The sequence below is a fragment of the Podarcis cretensis genome (genome assembly GCF_951804945.1).
Source record: "Podarcis cretensis genome assembly, chromosome: 7".
NCBI lineage: Eukaryota > Metazoa > Chordata > Lepidosauria > Squamata > Lacertidae > Podarcis > Podarcis cretensis.
Genome location: NC_137176.1, coordinates 75,334,938 through 75,356,606, shown reverse-complemented (window position 1 = coordinate 75,356,606; position 21,669 = coordinate 75,334,938). Strand labels below are relative to the sequence as shown.

The 21,669-nt window shown below is 40.9% G+C and overlaps 1 protein-coding gene across 5 annotated transcripts in view; it reads left to right on the top strand.

The window, feature by feature from the left end:
• CSMD3 (CUB and Sushi multiple domains 3) overlaps positions 1 to 21,669 on the top strand; it is a 592,920-nt gene that overhangs the window by 189,282 nt on the left and 381,969 nt on the right. For all 5 annotated transcript variants that reach the window (XM_079984060.1, XM_079984063.1, XM_079984062.1 and 2 more), the window contains exon 5: positions 8,232 to 8,439. In XM_079984060.1, the coding sequence (XP_079840186.1) occupies positions 8,232 to 8,439 (208 nt within the window). The remainder of the gene's footprint in view (positions 1 to 8,231; positions 8,440 to 21,669) is intronic.

Below are 21,669 nucleotides of genomic sequence, written 5' to 3'. Positions count from 1 at the left end.
GTAGCCATTGGTTACCATGTGCCTTTCCTATAAGGCAGTGCTGCAGCCTGGGCAGCTATACTGCAAGCCAGGATATAAGCACTGCTACACTGTGAAATATGTTGATAGGTTTTACTACAGCTAATCATTTAGCGGGGGGGGGGGGGGAGGAGCTACTTTCCCATTTAATACCATTACACATTTTCCATGTAATGGACCTGGAATAGATTATTCAAGGGACCCTGATAGGCTTCTGTATCTCCATTTTAGCCATGCTGCAAAAATGGCTTTATTCACCTGGGCATTGTTTTTAACTACAGTTTCTTTGGGAAAATGTTCTGCATCATTTCTCTATTGCTGCTGGTTATATTCCTATATACTGTATTGGGACACGGGTTAAACCACACAGCCTAGGGCTTGCTGATCAGAAGGTCAGTGGTTAGAATCCCTGCAACCGGGTGAGCTCCCATTGCTCAGTTCCTGCTCCTGCCAACCTAGCAGTTCGAAAGCATGCAGTGCAAGTAGTTAAATAGGTACTGCTCTGGCAGGAAGGTAAACGGTGTTTTTGTGCGCTGCTCTGGTTTGGCAGAAGTGGCATAGCCATGCTGGCCACATGACCCGGAAGCTGTACATCGGCTCCCTTGGCCAGTAAAGCGAGATGAGCACCGCAACCCCAGAGTCATTCACGACTGGACCTAATGGCCAGGGGTCCCTTTACCTTTACCTATATTCCTATATATCTTGAGGGGTATCATCTCATCCATGTTTTCCTCATTCTCTTAGCCAAGGTGGGGAATCTGCTGAGGGCCACATTTTGTCAGGCTTTATATGTTAGGGGCCACATGAGGTGAGGCTGATTGTTGGGGGCACCCCCTTTCTCTTTGCCACCAACTTTTATTTCCTATGCCCTGCTCTCTGCTAACCCTTCTCTCCCCCTCTTTCTTTCACCCCCTTTCTCACTTCAAATTACTTCAAGACTCTTCATTGCTTGAGCTTCAACAAACTTAAAAGGGTATCCCTTTATAAGTCTTAGATCAGTTCAAAGCGCCATGTGTTGAATTGTACTAATGTGTTTTTAAATATTGTTCCAAGTTGCCTTGAGTACAGATTTCCAATTGAAAAGTAACTTTAAACAATAGCCAGTGAGTTGATAGTATATGGGTGCTGGACAAGCAAGTGGGAAGGGAAAAGAACGTTTATCAGTGAGAGCCAGATAACAGTGTCCAAGGCACTGAGTGACCAGGTCAGCAGCATATAGGTGAAGCCTAATTGGTTGGTCATACATTTTATTTTTCTGGATTTATATATCCAAGTTATGCAATCAACCTTTGTTGCACAAAACAGTTACATAAATACAATTCTTAGTGTACCTGAACATTTGCCCTTCTCCCTTCCTTCTCTCTTCATCACCTTCCCCTACTCCCATCCCACCCTCTCTCTCACGGATGGCATAAGGCCCATATCTTAAAATGAGTTCAGGTATTACTTGCACTATTTAACAAAATGCATTTTTCAGAATTTTTTTTTTTTTTGTAAACAGATGATTACCCTGTTTGTGTGTGGCATTTTGAAAACGGAAAAGACGATCAATCATGATAGGTGTAATTAAAGCCTTTTCACAGCAACCAGAGGATCCATTTTTAATCCATTTTTTCAAGGTACTAAAATAGGCATGTAAACCTGCTGCATTGCAGTTTTGAGGCTTTGCATTTATCAATATGAAATGACTTCACCTGGGGGGAGAAAAGGAACACAAGGAAACAAACTCCAAAAGCAAGAGTGAAAATGCCGGCCTTTCTTCTGCAAGTCTAATGTTCACCTTCGTTTAGTCTGGGTTTGGATCTGTGGATTTTGCCATAATGAGATGTATGAAGAGCTGAGGGTGCGTTCATTCAGGGGTGTTGGGAAGAGAAGATCCACATAAGCAGCTGGCATGTTGTGAGAAATAGGATCGATAAAGCCTTTCTGTGAAGCTACCAGATTGATGAAATAGAGGATCTGGCTGAGAAATGCCGAACAGCTCCATTCAGGGCCCAGGGCACAGATTTCCTATTGCCTTCTTAACCACTGGACAAAGCAGGGAATGGCAACCTGGGAATCATCATAATCTAACCCCACCATGGTGCTGTTGGCTATAAGGCTCCCAGATTACTTCACTGCTGCAGTCTCTGTCACTAAAGGGAGACTACCAGGTTGTCATACTGCATGTGCTAACTTCTCAAGTCAACAGTTAAGTAGCTGGCACTGGGAGAACACATTGGAGGATGGAAAGTAACTATCTGCTGGGGTCTGATGCTTGCCGATTAGTTGACAGGAACTGTGAACAAGGGTATTATTTGGAAGGTGGTCTTAGGTTCTTCTTCACCTGATTGCTGAAGAAAATATGACAGTCCTCTATGTAATGTGCAGAGGACCACACTTTGCCTTGGTTAGCCTGAAATAACTGCTACTTTTATCCAGAAGAACCACCACTTTCCACTTTGAGAGCCAGTGTGATGTAGTGGTTAAGAGCGGTAGTCTCGTAATCTGGGAAACCGGGTTCGCATCTCTACTCCTCCACATGCAGCTGCTGGGTGACCTTGGGCTAGTCACACTTCTTTGAAGTCTCTCAGCCACACTCACATCACAGAGTGTTTGTTGTGGGGAAGGGAAAGGAGAATGTTAGCCACTTTGAGACTCCTTTGGGTAGTGATAAAGTGGGATATCAAATCCAAACTCCTCTTCTTCTTTTCTTCTTTTTGCTTAGAATCATTAATATGGATCAGTAACCTCTCGCTTTTTCCATAGTCATATGCAGAAAGGGTGGGTAAATCCACATTCTTATCATTCATAAACAACCCTTATAGTAAGTACTAAATGGGTGCTGTTGTGCTGCTTATAGCTAATCTGTGTTCACTGGGCTGTACACCACTGGGCTGTCAAGGTCAGCACAAAGGCAACATGAGAACAAGATGTTTCTACCAGCAGTTTCTGGACATAGTATGAATTTATTCCATTCCCTACACTAGTTGGTGGGACACCCATTCCCCCATCCTTGTGTTTCTGATTAGTGTCCTAGCCATCCAATCTTCACTTGCCCTCATTCTTTCATTCAGGTAATGGGGTCTCTTCCCATTCCAAAACCTGATGTATTGCACTCATTTCCATACTGTCAGTATAGTAAAGAATGCCACCATTTTGTATGCAGAGAGCTTTGTACAGAGTTATTGTTAGTAGCCGGCATGAAGGGAATGTGAAGGGTAAGTTAACTCACAAAGAGTAGGAATTTGTGATTTTTTTTTGGGGGGGGGGAGGGAACTATTTTCATTTTTGAGAAATGTTTTGCCCGACCCAAATTGCTTTATGTGCCCTTTACAACCAGTGCAATAAATTACAGTTTATCATTACTCACCAAATCCAATTTGTAGTGATAAATCATTACAACGGTTAAGCAGAGGGCATACATGACTTAATCAATCTATATTTTAAAGAAAGCAAATGTGATTTTTATATACAATAATTTAAAGGTAGTGCTCTTGTTTTCACCTTTTAAATTAACCAGGCCAAAGTTTAGTGTGCTGATTGCAAATTAGAAATCATAAATTAAACTGTTCACCATCAGACTAAAGCAAACTAAGGGGTAATTTGCACTGTTCTGTCTTAAAGAGGGAACACATATATTTGCATTCTTCTGCCTGTTGGGAAACCTGAAGAAGTAAGTAGACTTTCATCAATGGACAGGACAGGCAAAAGGGTAGAGGGGCTTGCAGGAGGGACTCAGTTACACAAATTAAGACTATTGACAAGCTGGGATGTGTGCAGAGGAGAGCAACTATGACGATCAAGGGTCTGGAAACCAAGCCTTATGAGGAACAGTTGAGGGAGTTGAGTATGTTTAGTACAGGAAAGAGGAGACTGAGTGGATATATGATAGCCATCTTCAAATATCTAAAGGGCTGTCACATGGATGATGGACCAAGCTTGTTTTCTTCTCCTCCAGAGAGTAGGACCTGAACCAATTGTTTCTAGTTATAATAAAGGTGATTCTGACTAAACATCAGGAGATGGTAAGGTGGTAAGAGTTGTTCAACAGTGGAACAGACTCCCTCAGAAGGCAGTGAACCTTCTTTGGAGGTTTTCAAGCAGAGGTTGGATGGCCATCTGTCATGGGTGCTTTAGTTGAGATTCCTGCATTGCCGGGGGATGGAGTAGATGTTCCTCAGGGTCCCTTCCAACTCTACAATTCTATGATTCTATAAAGTGGAACTTTGGCAGATACATTTTTGGCAGAAGAGGAAAAATAAAGAGCTGACCAAGCAATCACTGTAATTTGGCTGAAAGTCTATCCTGAATAGGTCAAGTCATATTTGTAGCTTCTGGGTGAAAGCGATAATCGGAAATCACATTCTGGAAGGCGGAATTTTAAATTCTCTGACTAATTACGCTCACACAGAAGTGAAAGGAGACTGGAATTTTGAAAGTATTTTGTCATAAGAGACACTTTATCTTAAGATAAAAGCAAGAGCTTCTTTAACAGTAATGCCTAACCATTATGGGATTAAGAAGACAAGCAGTGTGCTGCTGAAATTTTGCTGTACTCTTTCTTTTTGCATTCGTGTCATGTGCAAAGTATCTTATGAGATGAACTAATACAGCATGAACCACATCAAATACTAGATTTTACAATGTTCTTTGCTCATGTATTTTTTTCCACTTTTAAAACTGGCATTAATAGTTTAGTTTACTGTGTTTGCTGTTCTTAGAGCCATTATTTGAACTAGATGAAGAGACCTGGATTTAAATTAGTGTAGTCATAACCTATCAAGTTACTATTAAAAAACCACAAGCTAGGATTCCTGATATCCTGGTCCTAATAAATTTGGTATTAGACTATGTACTGCTGTTGGTATTTGAGGCTATGGATTTCCTCACAGTGGCCAGCCAGAAGTCTGTGGGAAACCAGCAAGCAGGATTTGAGCACAAAAATACTCTCCAGCAGGGGTGTAGGAAAGGGGGGGGCAGCGCCCCAGGTGCCATCATGGAGGGGGGTGACAAATTATCAAGGACCAATTACTGCCCTACTAGGGCAGTTCGTCAGGGACGCAGGTGGCGCTGTGGGTTAAAGCCTCAGCGCCTAGGACTTGCCGATCGAAAGGTCGGTGGTTCGAATCCCTGCGGCGGGGTGTGCTCCCGCTGCTCGGTCCCAGCGCCTGCCAACCTAGCAGTTCGAAAGCACCTCCGGGTGCAAGTAGATAAATAGGGACCGCTTACCAGCGGGAAGGTAAACGGTGTTTCCGTGTGGGGCTCTGGCTCGCCAGAGCAGCGATGTCACGCTGGCCACGTGACCCAGAAGTGTCTCCGGACAGCGCTGGCCCCTGGCCTCTTAAGTGAGATGGGCGCACAACCCCAGAGTCTGTCAAGACTGGCCCGTACGGGCAGGGGTACCTTTACCTTTACCTTTTAGGGCGGTTCATTAAAAACTTTTTTCTTAAAATGCCTGCTCCAAAGGTCTTATCTCACTACACTAAGGATTATATAGCTACATATGAAATTCCATGCATATCAGTTAATATCTTGACCCTCCTCCACGAAAATAGCTGTTTACTTGGCCATTTTCCTATGTCGTGAAGGCTGAAATTTCAACAAAGCACGTGCTTTTGCTAGACTCTTTTCGGGCACCTGCTAAAAGCATTCTTCTTTAGGCAAGCATACCTAGATGCTTAGGAAGTTGAAGTAATTTTAATCTTAATATTTTAGCTTTTGTATGTTTTATTTTATTTTATTTTTTAAAAATGTACAGTTATGTTTATTTGGTTCTATGTTTTCAAGAGAATCCATCAAGAGTGCATAATTTGTGACTTTCCGAGATTTATAAGATTTCTGTACATTTGGTACAGAGGCATATTTCATATATTTCATACTGTTCAATGTTCTGTATAGATTATATTGTTTATATATTTTTTTAAAAATAATTTTTATTAACAATTTTGTTTAAAATTACAGTGCCAATAAACAATACAATATAACATCTCTTAACATGGTTCTCTTCACTTCTTTGGACTCCCTCACATCTCCCGCTCCTGCGTTCCTGTTATAAATTTTTTTCCAGCAAATTTATCCCCTTATTTCTATTCTTGTTATCTAGTTTTCCAAAATTATATCTCTGATTTTTAACTATCCTTTGTTCAAATCATGAAAAATTTAAAATATAACCTAGAACTTCCAAATTTTTTATCCTTTCTTAAATTTAGCTTATCTTCATATTTCACTTCATCTAACTTAATGGTGCCCAGTTATTTATACTCTCGCATCCTTCTTAACATTCATACAATTTACAATATTTTTGTAGATAAATCTTGAATTTCTTCCAATCTTCTTCCGCCGTCTCTTCTCCCAGGTCTCGGATTCTGCCAGTCATCTCAGCCAGTTCCATATAGTCTATCAGTTGCATCTGCCATTCTTCCAGTGTGGGTAGATCTTGAGTTTTCCAATGCCTCGCGACAAGTATCCTTGCTGCTGTTGTTGCGTACATAAAAAATGTTCGGTCCTTCTTTAACACGTTCTGGCCGACGATACCCAAAAGGAAGGCCTCTGGTTTCTTAGGGAAGGTATACTTAAATACCTTTTTCAACTCATTATATATCATTTCCCAGAAAGCCTTCACTCTAGGGCAAGTCCACCAGAGGTGAAAGAATGTTCCTTCATTTTCTTTACATTTCCAACATTTGTTATCAGACAAGCGGTATATTTTTGCGAGTTTGACTGGGGTCATATACCATCTATAGATCATTTTCATAACATTTTCTTTCAAAACAGTACATGCAGTGAACTTCAGCCCAGTAGTCCACAACCTCGCTTTTGTATGTTTTAAAGTAGGATTGTTATTTTTTATTGATTTTACTGTTGTGGTGTGTTTTTCTTTTTCTTTTTTGTTTTGGTAAACCACTTTGTAGGTTTTTTAAAAATAAATTTTATTAAATAAACAAACAATAAATATAAATAAAATAACACAAACCAAAACACAATCCATCCTGTAGATTTAACTATCTGTCCATAGTCGCCTACTTGTTATCAGAGGCTCAGAATCCACATTCCTTTGTAAGAAAATATGAAATAACATAAAACCATTTTTGCAGACAAAAAAGAATGTGTGTGGGGGGTGACAAGAAATTTTCTGCACCTGACCTTCCTACACCTCTGCTCTCCAGTCCTGTGGTTTCCAGCAATTGGTATTCAGAAGCATTCCTGCCTCCAACTGTGGTGGCAGAGCATAGCCATCGTGGCTAGTAGCCATCGATAGACTTCGCCTCCATGAATTTGTCTAAATCCTCATTCAGAAATTTCCTTATGCAACTCCTCCTCTCCCCATCAAGGCACATATGGCTTGGGATTTGGAGTTCCGATGTGCAGAAAACATGACATTTAGAGAGGCTTGCGCTCCCAGCATCTCACACTGTGGATATAAATCACCGGGGCCCAACAACAGCAATGCAATTATTTTCATATTTTAAATCTTTTCCTAGATTTACTTTTCAGAACTGGGACCCCAAGGGTCATACAGTAAAGAGCAGAGTGTAGTCTGGAGTCTCATCCTTGGATGCATTATAATGCAGAACATGTTTCTCAGAAAGAAGCACTTTATAGAGCCATCCTTTGAAATATGTGCCGTGTTGAAAAAACGTCTCCTTTATTAAAATGGCTCCGTAGTAAAAAACATGAGTACAGGAGTGCAAGGGACATGACATTCAAGATAATAACCGTAAACTATTCATCAGAACACTAGTAGATCAGAGTATAATATTTCTCAGGTGAGGATGGGAGCTGGCAAATGAAGGCTGACCTAATTTCTATTGTAATAAAAATTACAAGAGCAGGCCATTGCAACTTGGGTTCCCAATAAGCCAAATGCCTGACAAAAGCCAAACCACCTGAGAGCCTAAAAGGGTGAGGGAATGTTTTGTCAGTCTTAGTAATGGAGAAAATCAAGAGCTGAACTTGATACCCTTGGTCAGTTGCTGAGTGGATGTTTTCAGAATGAAATTGATGGCAATTTGGGTAGGTTGCAGCAAGTTACTGCCCCATTCACAAAAAATACCAACAAAACTATGATATCCTTTGCGCTGGCAAGTTGATACTCTGCCCCAACACTCCTATACTGCCAAATTCTGCAAAATGATTGATATCTATCTTACCCATGCATTTAGTTTAACATGAAACACCTGCTATGAATTACTGTCTTCTAACTTGTGCCTCCTTTTTGTTCTTTTCAACAGCGGAGGATGCATGTGGAGGGACAATGAGAGGATCCAGTGGCATCGTTTCTAGCCCAAATTTCCCTAATGAATACCACAATAATGCAGAGTGCACGTGGACCATTGTGGCCGAGCCTGGGGACACCATTTCACTCATTTTTACAGATTTTCAGATGGAAGAGAAATACGATTACCTGGAAATAGAAGGTTCTGAGCCACCAACAATATGGTGAGTGATTAATTGTTGTATATTAACTTCTGCAAAATTGCCTCTGAGAAAATGCTACAGATCTTACTGAAATGCCTCTAACTTCCCTTGAAACCCCTAATGGTGTTTCATTTGTGCAGAACTATTGCCTTGAATGCCGATTTGTTGTGTAAATTGGAACTGTGTGATCAATGCCACTCGGAGAAATTTGGTTACGCTTATTCAAATTAGCTAAATATTCCTAATAATAATAATAATAATAATTTATTATTTATACCGCCCATCTGGCTGGGCTTCCCCAGCCACTCTGGGCGGCTTCCAACAAAATACTAAAATACAGTAATCTATCAAACATTAAATGCTTCCCTAAACAGGGCTGCCTTCAGATGTCTTCTAAAAGCCTGGTAGTTGTTGTTCTCTTTGACATCTGGTGGGAGGCCATTACACAGGGCAGGTGCCACTACCTAGAAGGCCCTCTGCCTGGTTCCTTGTAACTTGGCTTCTCGCAGTGAGGGAACCGCCAGAAGGCCCTCGGCGCTGGATCTCAGTGTCTGGGTAGAACGATGGGGGTGGAGACGCTCCTTCAACATTGTGTTATGAGTTTGTGGGTGCCAGACTTCTATAATCTCTGGATCCAGCTATTGTTAAAAGCTAATCAAGCCAGGCTAGCTTCCTCAACCCCTCAGTCCAGGAGTTGCCTTGGTGATGTGCCATTAAGAGAATTGAGGATTAAGGGGGCTCTCTGCAAGACGGCAAATGGGTGGGTCTCAAGAAGGACAAAAGCCAGAGTTTTAGAATTGAATTTGGCTGTGGTGTTATCTAGAAGTAAAATATCAAGCTAGAAAGTCAGAGAGGCAGAGCACAGTGTTTGATTTCCATGGCAGCTACAGCAGGTGATGCATTCCTTGGAGATCATATTGGCTTCCCCTGTGCATCCTGCCGTTTGATGTGGTAACATCATGTTGCCTTATGGGTGGGCCAGCCCTGTCTAGGCTGGTATCCTTTTGTTTTCCTTCAGCAGCTTGTCCTATTTGTGTGCATATGGAGCATTTTGCTCAAATCACGCAAACGAAGTTAAAGCAGAGGGGCAAAATAATTAAGGGTGTGTGAAATTATTTGTTGCAGGGAAGATTCTTACCTTGCCCTCTTTCTTCTTCTTTCTTGCATTAACAAAGCAAAAAAACAACAGCAACATTTGCTTTGGTGTTGCAGTTGCAACACAAGAACTCTGGCTGTTGTTATTCCTACTTGATAGGGACACTTTAGGATAGAGACATCCCATTTTTCACATTGCAACTTACCGTATTTTTCCGACTATAAGACACCCCCATGTATAAGACAACCCCTATTTTTCGAGTCCAAAATTAAGAAATGAAATTTAAACATTCTGTGTATAAGACGACCCCCAATTTTAGCCTTTGAAAAATTAGGGGAAAATATAGTCTTATACATGGGAAAATATGGTATTTTTACTGATTTCAATATTGTATTTTTACATTGTTGCAACCTACTCTGGAACCTTATGGTGAGTAAGAAATCACATAACAACAAATAAAGCTGCCAGCAGCCAACTCTGCTGCTGCTGTATTGCAGAAGTTGCCAGTAAAGGCACACACATATTGCAATTGTAAGCCCCTTCATTTCCCGAGTGGTTTTGTGGGTTGAATCGTGACTCCTGAAACAGATCTGAAACAGGTATCTTGCAAATTTCAGCCCACCTCTCATCATGCAGAACTGCAATATGGTCTTCATCCAAGCTAGTTTTCTGGGGTGCTTTTAACCAAAGAAAAATACTTGTGTTGATTTTATCACATACCTCCTCTATCACATCTTATTTGACCCTAAAAATGGTCAGTTACTCAAATACAACTCAGTGCACATTTTCTGTACGTGTGTGTTCAGCAATCCTGAGTTGTGGTGTTTGGGGGTGAACTGTTTTTATTACCATCAATCTAATGTATTACAGGATGCAAAACACCTCCATATGCTTGGCAAAATAACAAAACAAAAACAAAGCAACACCCCAACAGATTTCTAAAACTTAATTATCAGACAACTGCTAATGAGATTGACTTTCTCAGTACTCTCTTATGCTGATCCAATGGAGCAAACAAGAATCACTTAAAATAAAAGATGCTAAGACTAGCTTTTTGGACACCAAAGGGGAGTGGTGGGGCAGAATCTGGTATCTTCCTCAACCACCCAAATAGCCAATCACATTTTAAAGAAGGGATGGGGAACCTCAGGCCTTCAGGCTAAAGGTGACCCCCCCGGGCTATGTAGTTGGGGGGTACCATGGTATTTTCCTCAGGATATGCGTCTCCCAGCCCACACAAATCTTACTGTCCCTGCTCCACACTCTAAGTGCTTTTGCCTGGCTAGAATGTGTCACTGATTTATGATGGAGCCTCTTGTTAGCAAGGACAGAGGATGGTGGAGGTGTGTGCATATCCTTTTTATGGCTAGAATGTAATTGCTGTAAAAAGAGTCACATCTGTTGATTCTGGTCTTGCCCACCACAGCATGATGTGGCCCCAAAAAAGGATGTCCAGGAAAAAATGGGACCCTTGAGTTTTCCCATCCTTGGTGTACAGCTTACTTTGTGTGTTCATGGTCTGAGGGTTTCTCAGAATGAGAATTGTTTTGTAATTCCCAAAATTCATGTGAGCAGTTTCTTAAAATTAAAATTCATGTGAGCAGTTTCTTAAAATGCTGCTATCGGAGCCTTTACTGTTTGCATCCGAGGCACATTTTAAAGACAGGAGATAAAATTAGACACCTACAAGTTCAAAAAGATATTTGCCTATATTTAGAAACATGTATGTATTGCTGATCAGTTTAGATTACCGAAACGGTATGCAAATGATAATACCGTACGATGAATAATAAAAACAGAAAGCAATACAATAAAATGCAGTCGTACTGCACACTGTCTAATCTCCACAGTGAGAAAGCAAATGCATTAAACAATGTCAGCAATCCGGGGAATGCTTGGGTGAACAGGAAAGTCTTTAGCATATGCCAAAAACACAAAGCAGAGGGCAATGTACCGTATTTCTAAAAGGAGGCCACTCAACATGGCAGATGCTCCTACACTGAAAATGTACAATTTGTACTCGGCTATTGTATAGTTCAAGGTTGGATTCCTTTTCTTTCCCTTGCAGTGCTAAGTACTTAGGACAGATCTTAATTATGTCATTAACTCTAAAAGCACAATTAGATTGTCTCAGATCTGTGTCGAACGTCTTCTCTAACTTGCTCCATGTGAGATGGTTGACAAAGGCTATGCAAGACTTCTGTGTTGTTTTTTTAAGGGATTTATTTTTAAGATGAAATAATTATATCTTACACTCTGTGCCACATATATTACCCAGCTGTGGTAAACATTGGTTTCACTTCTCAAACAGGGAATATCAATTATGATTGATTACTCATCTTCTGCTGGATTGCCTCCAGGAGTTGCAGAGGGGTTTCAATGTACCACTAGTTTTTCAGGGTGCTACATACAGAGTGGGATTTTAATAAATAATACAGTTGAAAAATAATTCAGAGGGAAACATGGGTTAAAAAGTGAGTCCATTGTCTCAGTGGCTGAGTGCATTTTTTAAAAACATGTCATAAGTAGCCAATCCAGCACATTTAGTTATTCCTAATGACAATAGTAATATAAAAATAGTTCATATCTCTGCTACAAAAACCTCCAGGAATAATGAAAATTCATGTTAGTTTTAGTAGGAAAAAATGTCCTTGGCTACACTATGAGTTATGCTCACTAGTTGCTATTGTCATTGGTGCTAAGACAGTTACTTACAGCACAACCACTTTAAAATATAACTTTTTCTGATATTTTTTTTATTTTTATTTCTTTTCCCCATACATAAAAAGGCCACTTTGTAGAATTTTCTTCAAAAATGATCCAACATTCTTTTGTGGCAGTCACCCTCTGCCCAGTGCCCTGAAATGACACTGGGGACTCAGCTAGATTGGTAAAGAAAAAGCATTGTATATGTGTTGTATGTGCGATACAACACTGTGACACCAGATGGTGCTGTAGAGTCCTGTCTTTCCCTACCGGATTTCCTTGTATGAGTTTACAATGCAGTTAACTGAAACGCTTCATTGGTGTGTCTAGATCCAGCCTGGGCATTATTCAACTATGTTAAGAGTAGATGTACAGAAAATAACGGACCTAACTTAGTTATGTTCATTAATTTCAGTGGGTCAGCTCTGAATAAAGCATGGTTGAATCCTTGCCATGATGCCTGTGTTCTATCTCCACTGAGAGAAGCTGTGAGCCTCTGAATAACTGTTGTTGGAAATCACAAGCGCAGAGAGTGATATTGCATTCATATCCTGCTCGCAGGCTTTTCACAGGTGTCAGGTTGGCTGCTGTGACTAGATGGGCCATTCGTCTGATCCAAGAGACTCTTCTTTTGTTCATATGCAGTGTGGAAGATGGTGGCACAGGGTTTCTGCTGTTAACTTCCAATAGCGGCAAAACATAATATGTGTGTGTGTGTGGGTGGGTGGGTGGGTGGGTGGAAGAAGTCTTGCTACAGCCTCTGCTAATATTTAGCCCCACTCCCAAGAAACTGTTGTAGAGGAGGGTTTTTTTGCCCTCAGGTGAAATTTAGTGTAATAGTCCCTCCTTCTCTTCCCAGAAATGTGATGCAGAATGTTGAGAGGCCATCTGCACACAGCTCTGCATCAAAACACATTTCCTGAACTTTTCAAATTACAACACAGAATTTATGCCAGAAAGGGGCAGACCTGTAGTTCAGTGGTATAGCCCATACGATGTTAGAATTCCTGCATCATGATTGCAGTCATGGGATTTTTGTCTTTCACATGATGGTATATGTTTTGACTTCACAGAGTGGGAAGTGACAGAGACAGGATGTTTGTGTTGCTGTGTTCCATGAAGTGGGACTATTATCCTTTGTTCTTTTTTCTCTTTGCTGTCTGATGCTAGAGAGAGAGGGAGCCATGTTGCAGTGCTCCGTGTGTGTTTATATGTAAATAAAGTAGATTAGCCAAAATGCTGAGTTGCTGAGGTCAAACTCTACGGATCCCTAAGTGTGCCGGTGTTGGTTGGCATTGGTCGCTGTGATGTTCGGGCAGAAGAAAGCTTTTGAAGCTCTTGGACAATAGACCAGAAGGGAGAGAACATGCCAGTCGGGCATGTGTCTCTGCCAGGGTCCTACATGAGTGTAGGCTGAACTCCTGACATACATATGGTCCCAGGTTAAACCTATTTCATCTCTAGTTTCAAAAGAATCTGAACTAGAAAGGCTGGGAAAGGCTGTTGACTGAGTCCTTGGAGAGCCATCGTCAGTGAGTGGGCTGGGCCAATAAACTAACAGTTCCACTTTTTTTGTTCTTACCTATCACACCTCTCAATGACTTTCAGGTGAATTTTTCCTACTGAAAAGTATTATATTTTGAGGTGATATCAACACTCTATCTGCAGTGCTTGATCTATAACTGTGCCACTCATTGCAAGACATCACTTGAATTTTCAGTCATTTAGCAGTGAACCTCCCCTTGTGAACTGGCTTGACATTTTTTCTCTAATAAGTAACCTGAAGACCCACACTGTAAGAGCGAGTAAATTCACTGGAATCGTTCCAATGTAGATATAGATCATAGATGTTACAGCCATTGTACAGCTCAAGGTATTTTAAACTGTTTCAGTTTTAATGAGTGTGTACATCAATAATAATTTCTGCTACCACTTAAGTGAGTTAATTAGCAGCAATGAAAAGATTCAGATTTATCAGTGGTTGTTCATGCTGCTAAATTGCTTATACCTATCGAATCCATTCCTGCCATTAATGGGATAACACAAATAACATAAAAACAATATTAATCAGTCAGATTACTAAATCTTCATTTGCCTTTCCTACAACAATTCTGTATAGTTAATCTCACATTTGGGGGAAAAAAACCTACTCTTTGTTTTGCTCATTTCCCCCCTCCCCACCGTCAGATGGAAGAAGATTTATGTTTAAATAACTGAACAGAATAAACATACAAAGATGGAAATGCTTCTATTACCAAAGTGCAAACTATAATATAAAAGTAAAGAATTAAAATGCTAATTTAATAATTGCTAATTTCAAAGAGCATATTGAAGAAGCATTCTTTTCCAAGCTTGTCACTCATATTGTGGAATTAGACTGATGTGCTTGGTTATGCCAAAGCACCTCTCCATATGCCAGGGAAAAATAGATCGACAAAACTTAATTAGCAGAGATTTGTTAATTAGATTCACCATGTTAATATTTTTTATCGCTTTATAATAGTATGGAGGTTCATCTCCTAATAGCTATGGTGATTATATATGCACAGGATACTCTATATCAAAGGCTAAAGCCAATATTCTCACATGTTATTTCACTTTAGGAGACTGGTCCAATTAAAAAACAAATAATAAGGTTATGGAGTTTTGTCCAGACAATAATAGCTTTGAGCTTCTGTCTTAAACTTGCATATTCTGACTTAAAAGAATGGTGTTAGTAGTATATATATTTATATAGTCAACTAAGGAAGAAATTTCTTGAATAATAGAGATCAAAGACAATACTAAATCCAGCATAATGCCAGCCAAGCTTAAATATTTGCACTTTATTCATTGTCAGCATTCGTGACTATTCTCCTGGCAAACCTTTTTCTTCTTCTTCTTTTTTTTTTTTTGAATTACGTTCAGAATATTATCATGGGGAGCTGGTCACGTGACAAGTTCTTGAAAATGAACAATATGATTTTTGCACAGCATAATTGAACCCACTTCATGGGTTTCATGAAGTGTTTTCAACATCATCATGAGAAACCACTCTTACAGTTGTATTACCATGCTTGTCTTTTGAGCCAATATAAAATAAATAAATGAGTTCACCAGCATAACAAACTGCTTGTGAAAATGCCTTAAAGTAGGATTAAAAAGGTAAAGGTACCCCTGCCCGTACGGGCCAGTCGTGTCCGACTCTAGGGTTGTACGCTCATCTCACTTAAGAGGCCAGGAGCCAGCGCTGTCCGGAGACACTTCCGGGTCACGTGGCCAGCGTGACGAAGCTGCTATGGTGAGCCAGCACCAGCGCAGCACACGGAAACGCCGTTTACCTTCCCGCTATACAGCGGTACCTATTTATCTACTTGCACTTAAGGGTGCTTTCGAACTGCTAGGTGGGCAGGAGCTGGGACCGAAAGATGGGAGCTCACCCCGCTGCGGGGATTCGAACCGCCGACCATACGATCGGCAAGTCCTAGGCACTGAGGTTTTACCCACAGCGCCACCCGCGTCCCAAAGTAGGATTAGCCCACCATTATTTTACTGACCTGACCAGCTGAAACATTTTTGTCAATTAGCCAGCCTGAAAAGCCATTAAACTCAAGATTCTGCTAGGCCCTGCCTAGAACCCTTAAGGTCCTGTCTTGGTTCCTCACACACCCTTGGGCAGCCCCCATGCACAAGATTTCCCTTGAGCATGCTGATAATGTCACTTTTGTTTTTTTCAGTGGCCCTATTTTGACTGCAATCCTACTGGCACTCTCCAGCTTGCGCTCACTATTAGAAAGTGTGGTCAATTAATTGAACCTGAAGATGCTATGCTGTTCTTGTATGTCATTTGTGCTTGGCTTATAAGCTGGGGTAGATGGAAGGAGCTTAGTTCACTGGTAGAGCTTCTGCTTTGCGTGCACAAGACCTCAAGTTCAATTCCTGGTTTTTCCAGATAGCAGACACAAAGGGGGGGGACTTTAACTTTTTACTCTTTGGCCTAAATAATAATAATAATAATAATAATAATAATAATAATAATTTTTTTAAAAAATCTTCCTCTGAAATTGCTGTTAGCATTAGGAAGAAGTCTCCTGTTGGCACCAGTTCCATATCTTGTAGAAATTTATTATAATTTTCAGTTTTCAGTCGAAACTAACTTAGCCATTGGGGGCAGAAGAAGAGGAGTTTGGATTTGATATCCTGCTTTATCACTACCCGAAGGAGTCTCAAAGCTGCTAACTCCTTTCCCTTCCTCCCCCACAACAAACACTCTGTGAGGTGAGTGAGGCTGAGAGACTTCAAAGAAGTGTGACTGGCCCAAGGTCACCCAGCAGCTGCATGTGGAGGAGCGGGGAAGCGGACCCGGTTCACCAGATTATGAGTCCACCACTCTTAACCACTACACCACACTGCCAGCAGTTGCAAGACCATGCCCACAGAGCCCTAGCCATTTGGGGATGAGGTGTGCAATGGAGAAATAATGTCAAGACAGATGGCATGGGGATTGAATGATTGCAACTTTATTGATTACAGTAATCAATATCAACAATCTTATAATAATTAGCAATAGTAATAGTAATTAACGTATTTATTAATATTAATAGTCAACATCCAGCCAGTATATATGCCCCAATTGTGCCCTTTATAAGGTAGATTGAACTTAAATTTTGCAGGCTTTCCCCATCATCCCACACAGCAGATGGAGGAGCCTCTTCATTCGTCGGCCAGGTGACAGCATCCACCTCCTGCATTGCCCGGTGCCACACTGGGCCAAAAGACCACCTCTCACTTGAAATCTGCATTTATTGGGCTATGTGTGTGCCAGATTTCCACTGGAAGTGCACTTTGAAGGAATCACAGAGCGTTTCTCTCTCTGCCTAAATGCAAATATTGGTTGGTCACAGTTCCAGCAGGCATATATTTTGTGGTTTTTTGTGTTGTCCTTGGCATATTCCACTAAGTTCCAAAGTGTGGCTTAGGGCAGCTGCAGCTTTGATTGCTTACTTGCTGGTGCACCCAACAGTAGTTGATCCAATCCCATTATAAACATATGAAATTACGATACTAGTAATGTTTAGCGCCTTGCAAAACTAGACAGACAGCTCCCGACCAATCTAACTTAATTACATTGTCTGGGGAGCCGTTCCCAGAATAGATGCAGCTGTTGCATTTTTTTTTTTCCTACAGAGAGATAATTATAATTAAGGGCAACTTTCTTAATAAGATGATAGAATTATAGTTCTGATGCAGGCATGAGAATAAAAACAAACGTCAACCCCTACAGAAGCATGACAAGGAATGATCACAACAGCTACAGTACAAAGTTTAAATATAATGGGTGGGGGGAAGGAATTCAGCTTTTCATATACAGATCCAAGGTCAGGAAGCTTAAAGGACTTAGGGCTCCTTCAGATGCCCTGTTTATTGAGCATTTGTCCTGATTTACTTGCTTAAAGGTTATGCCATGGTTAGATTATATATGGTCTTCATTCAGCACCAGGCTTTCTTACTTATTTTGCAGGGAGGTTATATGACAATAAAAAATCATTCAGATTTGTTTGGTGGGGTATTTGTGCATCTTACTGTTAATAATTATTCATTCCACACTTTCCAATGCATTTCCAAGCCACTTTCCTAAATACAAAATAAAAATAAAAATTGAAGGGAATTTGTTGTGCTGGGGTGACAGAGCACTTTAATTCACTCTAATTGCAAAAACCTAAATTTCCTGATATTCATGATTAGTAGGCAAAAGCATTATTATTTAAAATGGACTATCATTCAACAGAATCATTTCAAGCACAAAGAGTTCATAAATACTAAACAGAAACAAACACATATGGTCAGCAATCTGGTTACAGAGGTTTTTGTTTGTTATGAGGGAAAAGGAATTCCTGATTCCTGTTCGTTTCTTTGAAACTTTGTCTAGAAATGTGGCAGCATAAATTAACAAGAGAGGCTGGTTATAGTCCTGCTTGCCTCCTTCCAATGATCCTATCCTAGGGATAACTGAATCGTTCAAGCACTTAGACTGCAAACCTACAGCAGAATTATTCCAGCCTCAGCTTTGCAAATTTGCTCTGGGCTTCTCTCATTCACATCAGGATGCATATTCAGACTAGTGCCATCATTCAGAAACATGGGGTGGACTGCTCTGAGGCAAGTATTTTTTACTCTCACATGGTAAACCTTTTGGTGTGCAAGAGTGAAGCTTGTCACAGAAAACTTAATCTGGAAATTTAAAAATGCAGCTATTAGGAGAAGTTGGAGAAACAGTTTTATGGAATCCAGACTTCAAATCAGTAATATTTCATTGTCTCAACACCACTGCCATTTCACAGATAAGGAATTGGGATTTAGAGTAAGTTGACTAGCCAGCTACGGTGACTGGGCATATATCTGACCTGTCATCTCCTAAATCCAGGTGGATACAACTGTAATGGATGATACTAGCAATCAAATTATTTATTTCTAATCACTGCTTGCTGTTGGAGCTATTTCAAATTTTGAATAGATAGATAGATAGATAGATAGATAATATGAGCTGCAGGTATTTTTCTGCCTAGTTAATAATGTCTCAGATGTGTGTTTATTTAAGCATTTGGTTTCATTTTCAATAGTACATCTACTAACAAGGAGTAGGGGTTTTATTTCCTTTTTTGGAGAATTAAACTGCTCATGATAGGCTTAGAGACACTCTGTTCCAATGCATGGAGAGGTTAAAATCCAGCAACATGGATCACTACATTGCAATCTGATTTATTGGCTAACCATCAACGTCTCATGGTAATATCCCTGAACCCATTCCTTGTTTTCAATGGCAGCCCTTTTGTTTTCAAAGGAAACCAAATGAATAAATATAAAGAGATGCATGTCTAAGAATGAAATTTCCATTGGTAAAAAATAATAATGTTTGCACATGTCTAGTGTGTGCTGAACAGACTTAGAGTAATATTTAATGATCTGATGTTAAAAATTATAGATAACTATCTTCAGAATGCAGGTCAGCTTGTGCTTTCTAGTTAGGTTGTTGCATTAGGGACAAGGACAATAATGTACTAGAATAGGGTGAGAGGATGAGGGTGAAACCTGTCTAGGGACTTGGAACATTGCATTGGGGAATGTTGGGAGAAGAGACTCCCCTAGGCTCTGCTGCTCACTCCCTTCCATCTTGCTGACACTGCTGTTACATAGGAAGCCGCTTAGTGTTGAGTCAGGTCATTGGTCTGTTTAGTTCAGTATTGTACACTGTCTGACAGCAGTTCTCCAGGGCTTCAGGGTTCCAGTATTCCTCAGCCCTACCAGGATAGGTCAGGGATTGAGCTGAAACACTTCTTTGGCTTGGATTAAATTTACCTAGTTGGTATGATGATGGTTACAGAGTATATAAGATCTTTACATTGCCCTACTGCTACTTGAGGAATGTTTAATGGGCAATGTTTTGCCTGCATGCAAATGGGAAGCATTTCCCCCCTGTTTATCAAATGCTGCAATGTTTTATGCTGAGATTTTTTATGTGATTTCATTTAACTGCTATTTGTATTACGCCTGTAATATCTAATTAAATTCTTGTCTACATATTCTTTTGCTGTTAGCTTAGTCATTTCATTCTCTGCAGATACTTTGTGGGCAGAGATCCTACATTTCCTCTTCTGGATCCATGCCTAGGACAAATGCAACATCTGTCCCATAAAGGGAGCAGTTCCGAGGCCAACACAAAATGGATTCTCTAATGAAAAAAGCATATAAGAAATAAACCCACACATTCGCTAAATCTTTATTATTCAACTCCATAATTATTTGCACTGCAAAAAGGAATTCATGAGGAATTGTAGGAATATACATTTTAGGTTATATTTCACACAAACATGGATGGAAGTACACAAGCACAAATTTTCATTCCCACATTGTTGTTGTTGTTGTTTAGTTGTTTAGTCGTGTCCGACTCTTCATGACCCCATGGACCAGAGCATGCCAGGCACTCCTGTCTTCCACTGCCTCCTGCACTTTGGTCAAACTCATGCTGGTAGCTTCAAGAACACTGTCCAACCATCTCATTCTCTTTGTCCCCTTCTCCTTGTGCCCTCAATCTTTCCCAGCATCAGGGTCTTTTCTAGGGAGTCTTCTCTTCTCATGAGGTAACCAAAGTATTGGAGCCTCAGCTTCAGGATCTGTCCTTCCAGTGAGCACTCAGGGTTGATTTCCTTCAGAATGGATAGGTTTGATCTTCTTGCAGTCCATGGGACCCTCAAGAGTCTCCTCCAGCACCATAATTCAAAAGCATCAATTCTTTGGTGATCAGCCGCCTTTATGGTCCAGTTCTCACTTCCATACGTTGCTACTGGGAAAACAATAGCTTTAACTATACGGACCTTTGTTGGTAAGGTGATGTCTCTGCTTTTTAAGATGCTGTCTAGGTTTGTCATTGCTTTTTTCCCAAGAAAAAGACATCTTTTAATTTCATGATGTGGGGAGCGATCAGTCTGTTTACTTGCATGGATACATGCATGTCCCTAAGATTTGGAACTTTGAATTCCTGGAAGACCTGCTCCCTGCCTTGGAAGCCTTTTCTACCTGGCCTGGGAGGGCAGAGCCTTGGGTGGCTCCAGCTACAGAAGCTGAGGTGGCCAGAGATCACCCTCCTGTGAGACCTGGTGCCAGGCACATTGAGGTGACCGAACAGATTCCTGGGGTGGGATATTGCTTAAGAGTTTTTGTTGGGGGTTTCTGATGCTGTTTTTATTGCCCTATTTAAAATGTTTGAAATTGTTTTAAACTGCTTTTGTGTGCTTTTAAATCTGTGGGTTTCGTTGTTTATTAAATTAACAGATGTAGGGTGTGTCCGGCAAGAGGGGAGCTTGGGATGGACACAATTGGAGCTGTTCAGGGTAGGAGGAGGTATAGTGCGGGAAGCCTGTGTAGCATGCTCATGACCCAGGCATTTAGTGACTGTGCTTTGTGCCAGCCCCACCTCCAACCTGGGGAATTGTGGTTGTCCTATCAGCCAGCCCTTGTGTCTGCGACTGCTGTTGCTGAATGCTAAGTTGATTCTGAGTAAGACCTCCCTCATACACAATCTGATTATGGATGAGGAGGCCAATCTGCTATCACTGAGACCTGGGTGTGTGTGAGCAGGGTGGAGTTGATCTCCCCTAGCTGCGACCATCTGTGTACTTGGATGTGGCAGAACAGACAATAGCTTGCTGTGACTTGTTTGCAAAGCATTTTGAGGATAAAATTGCTTTCATCCACCAGGAACTTGACTCTGCTGTTACAGCAGATGAATCTCAAAGGGCATCCAGAGCACTGCCTATCCCTGTTGTGTTGCATAGGTTTTAGTCAGTAAGGCTCAAGGATGTGGGGAAGGTGGATCGGCCAGAGTGACCACTTGAGCTCTGGACCCTGCCTCTCTTGGCGAAAATGAAAACATCAACTAGCAGGAAGGGGATGACAGCCTGGGCCAGAGAGGT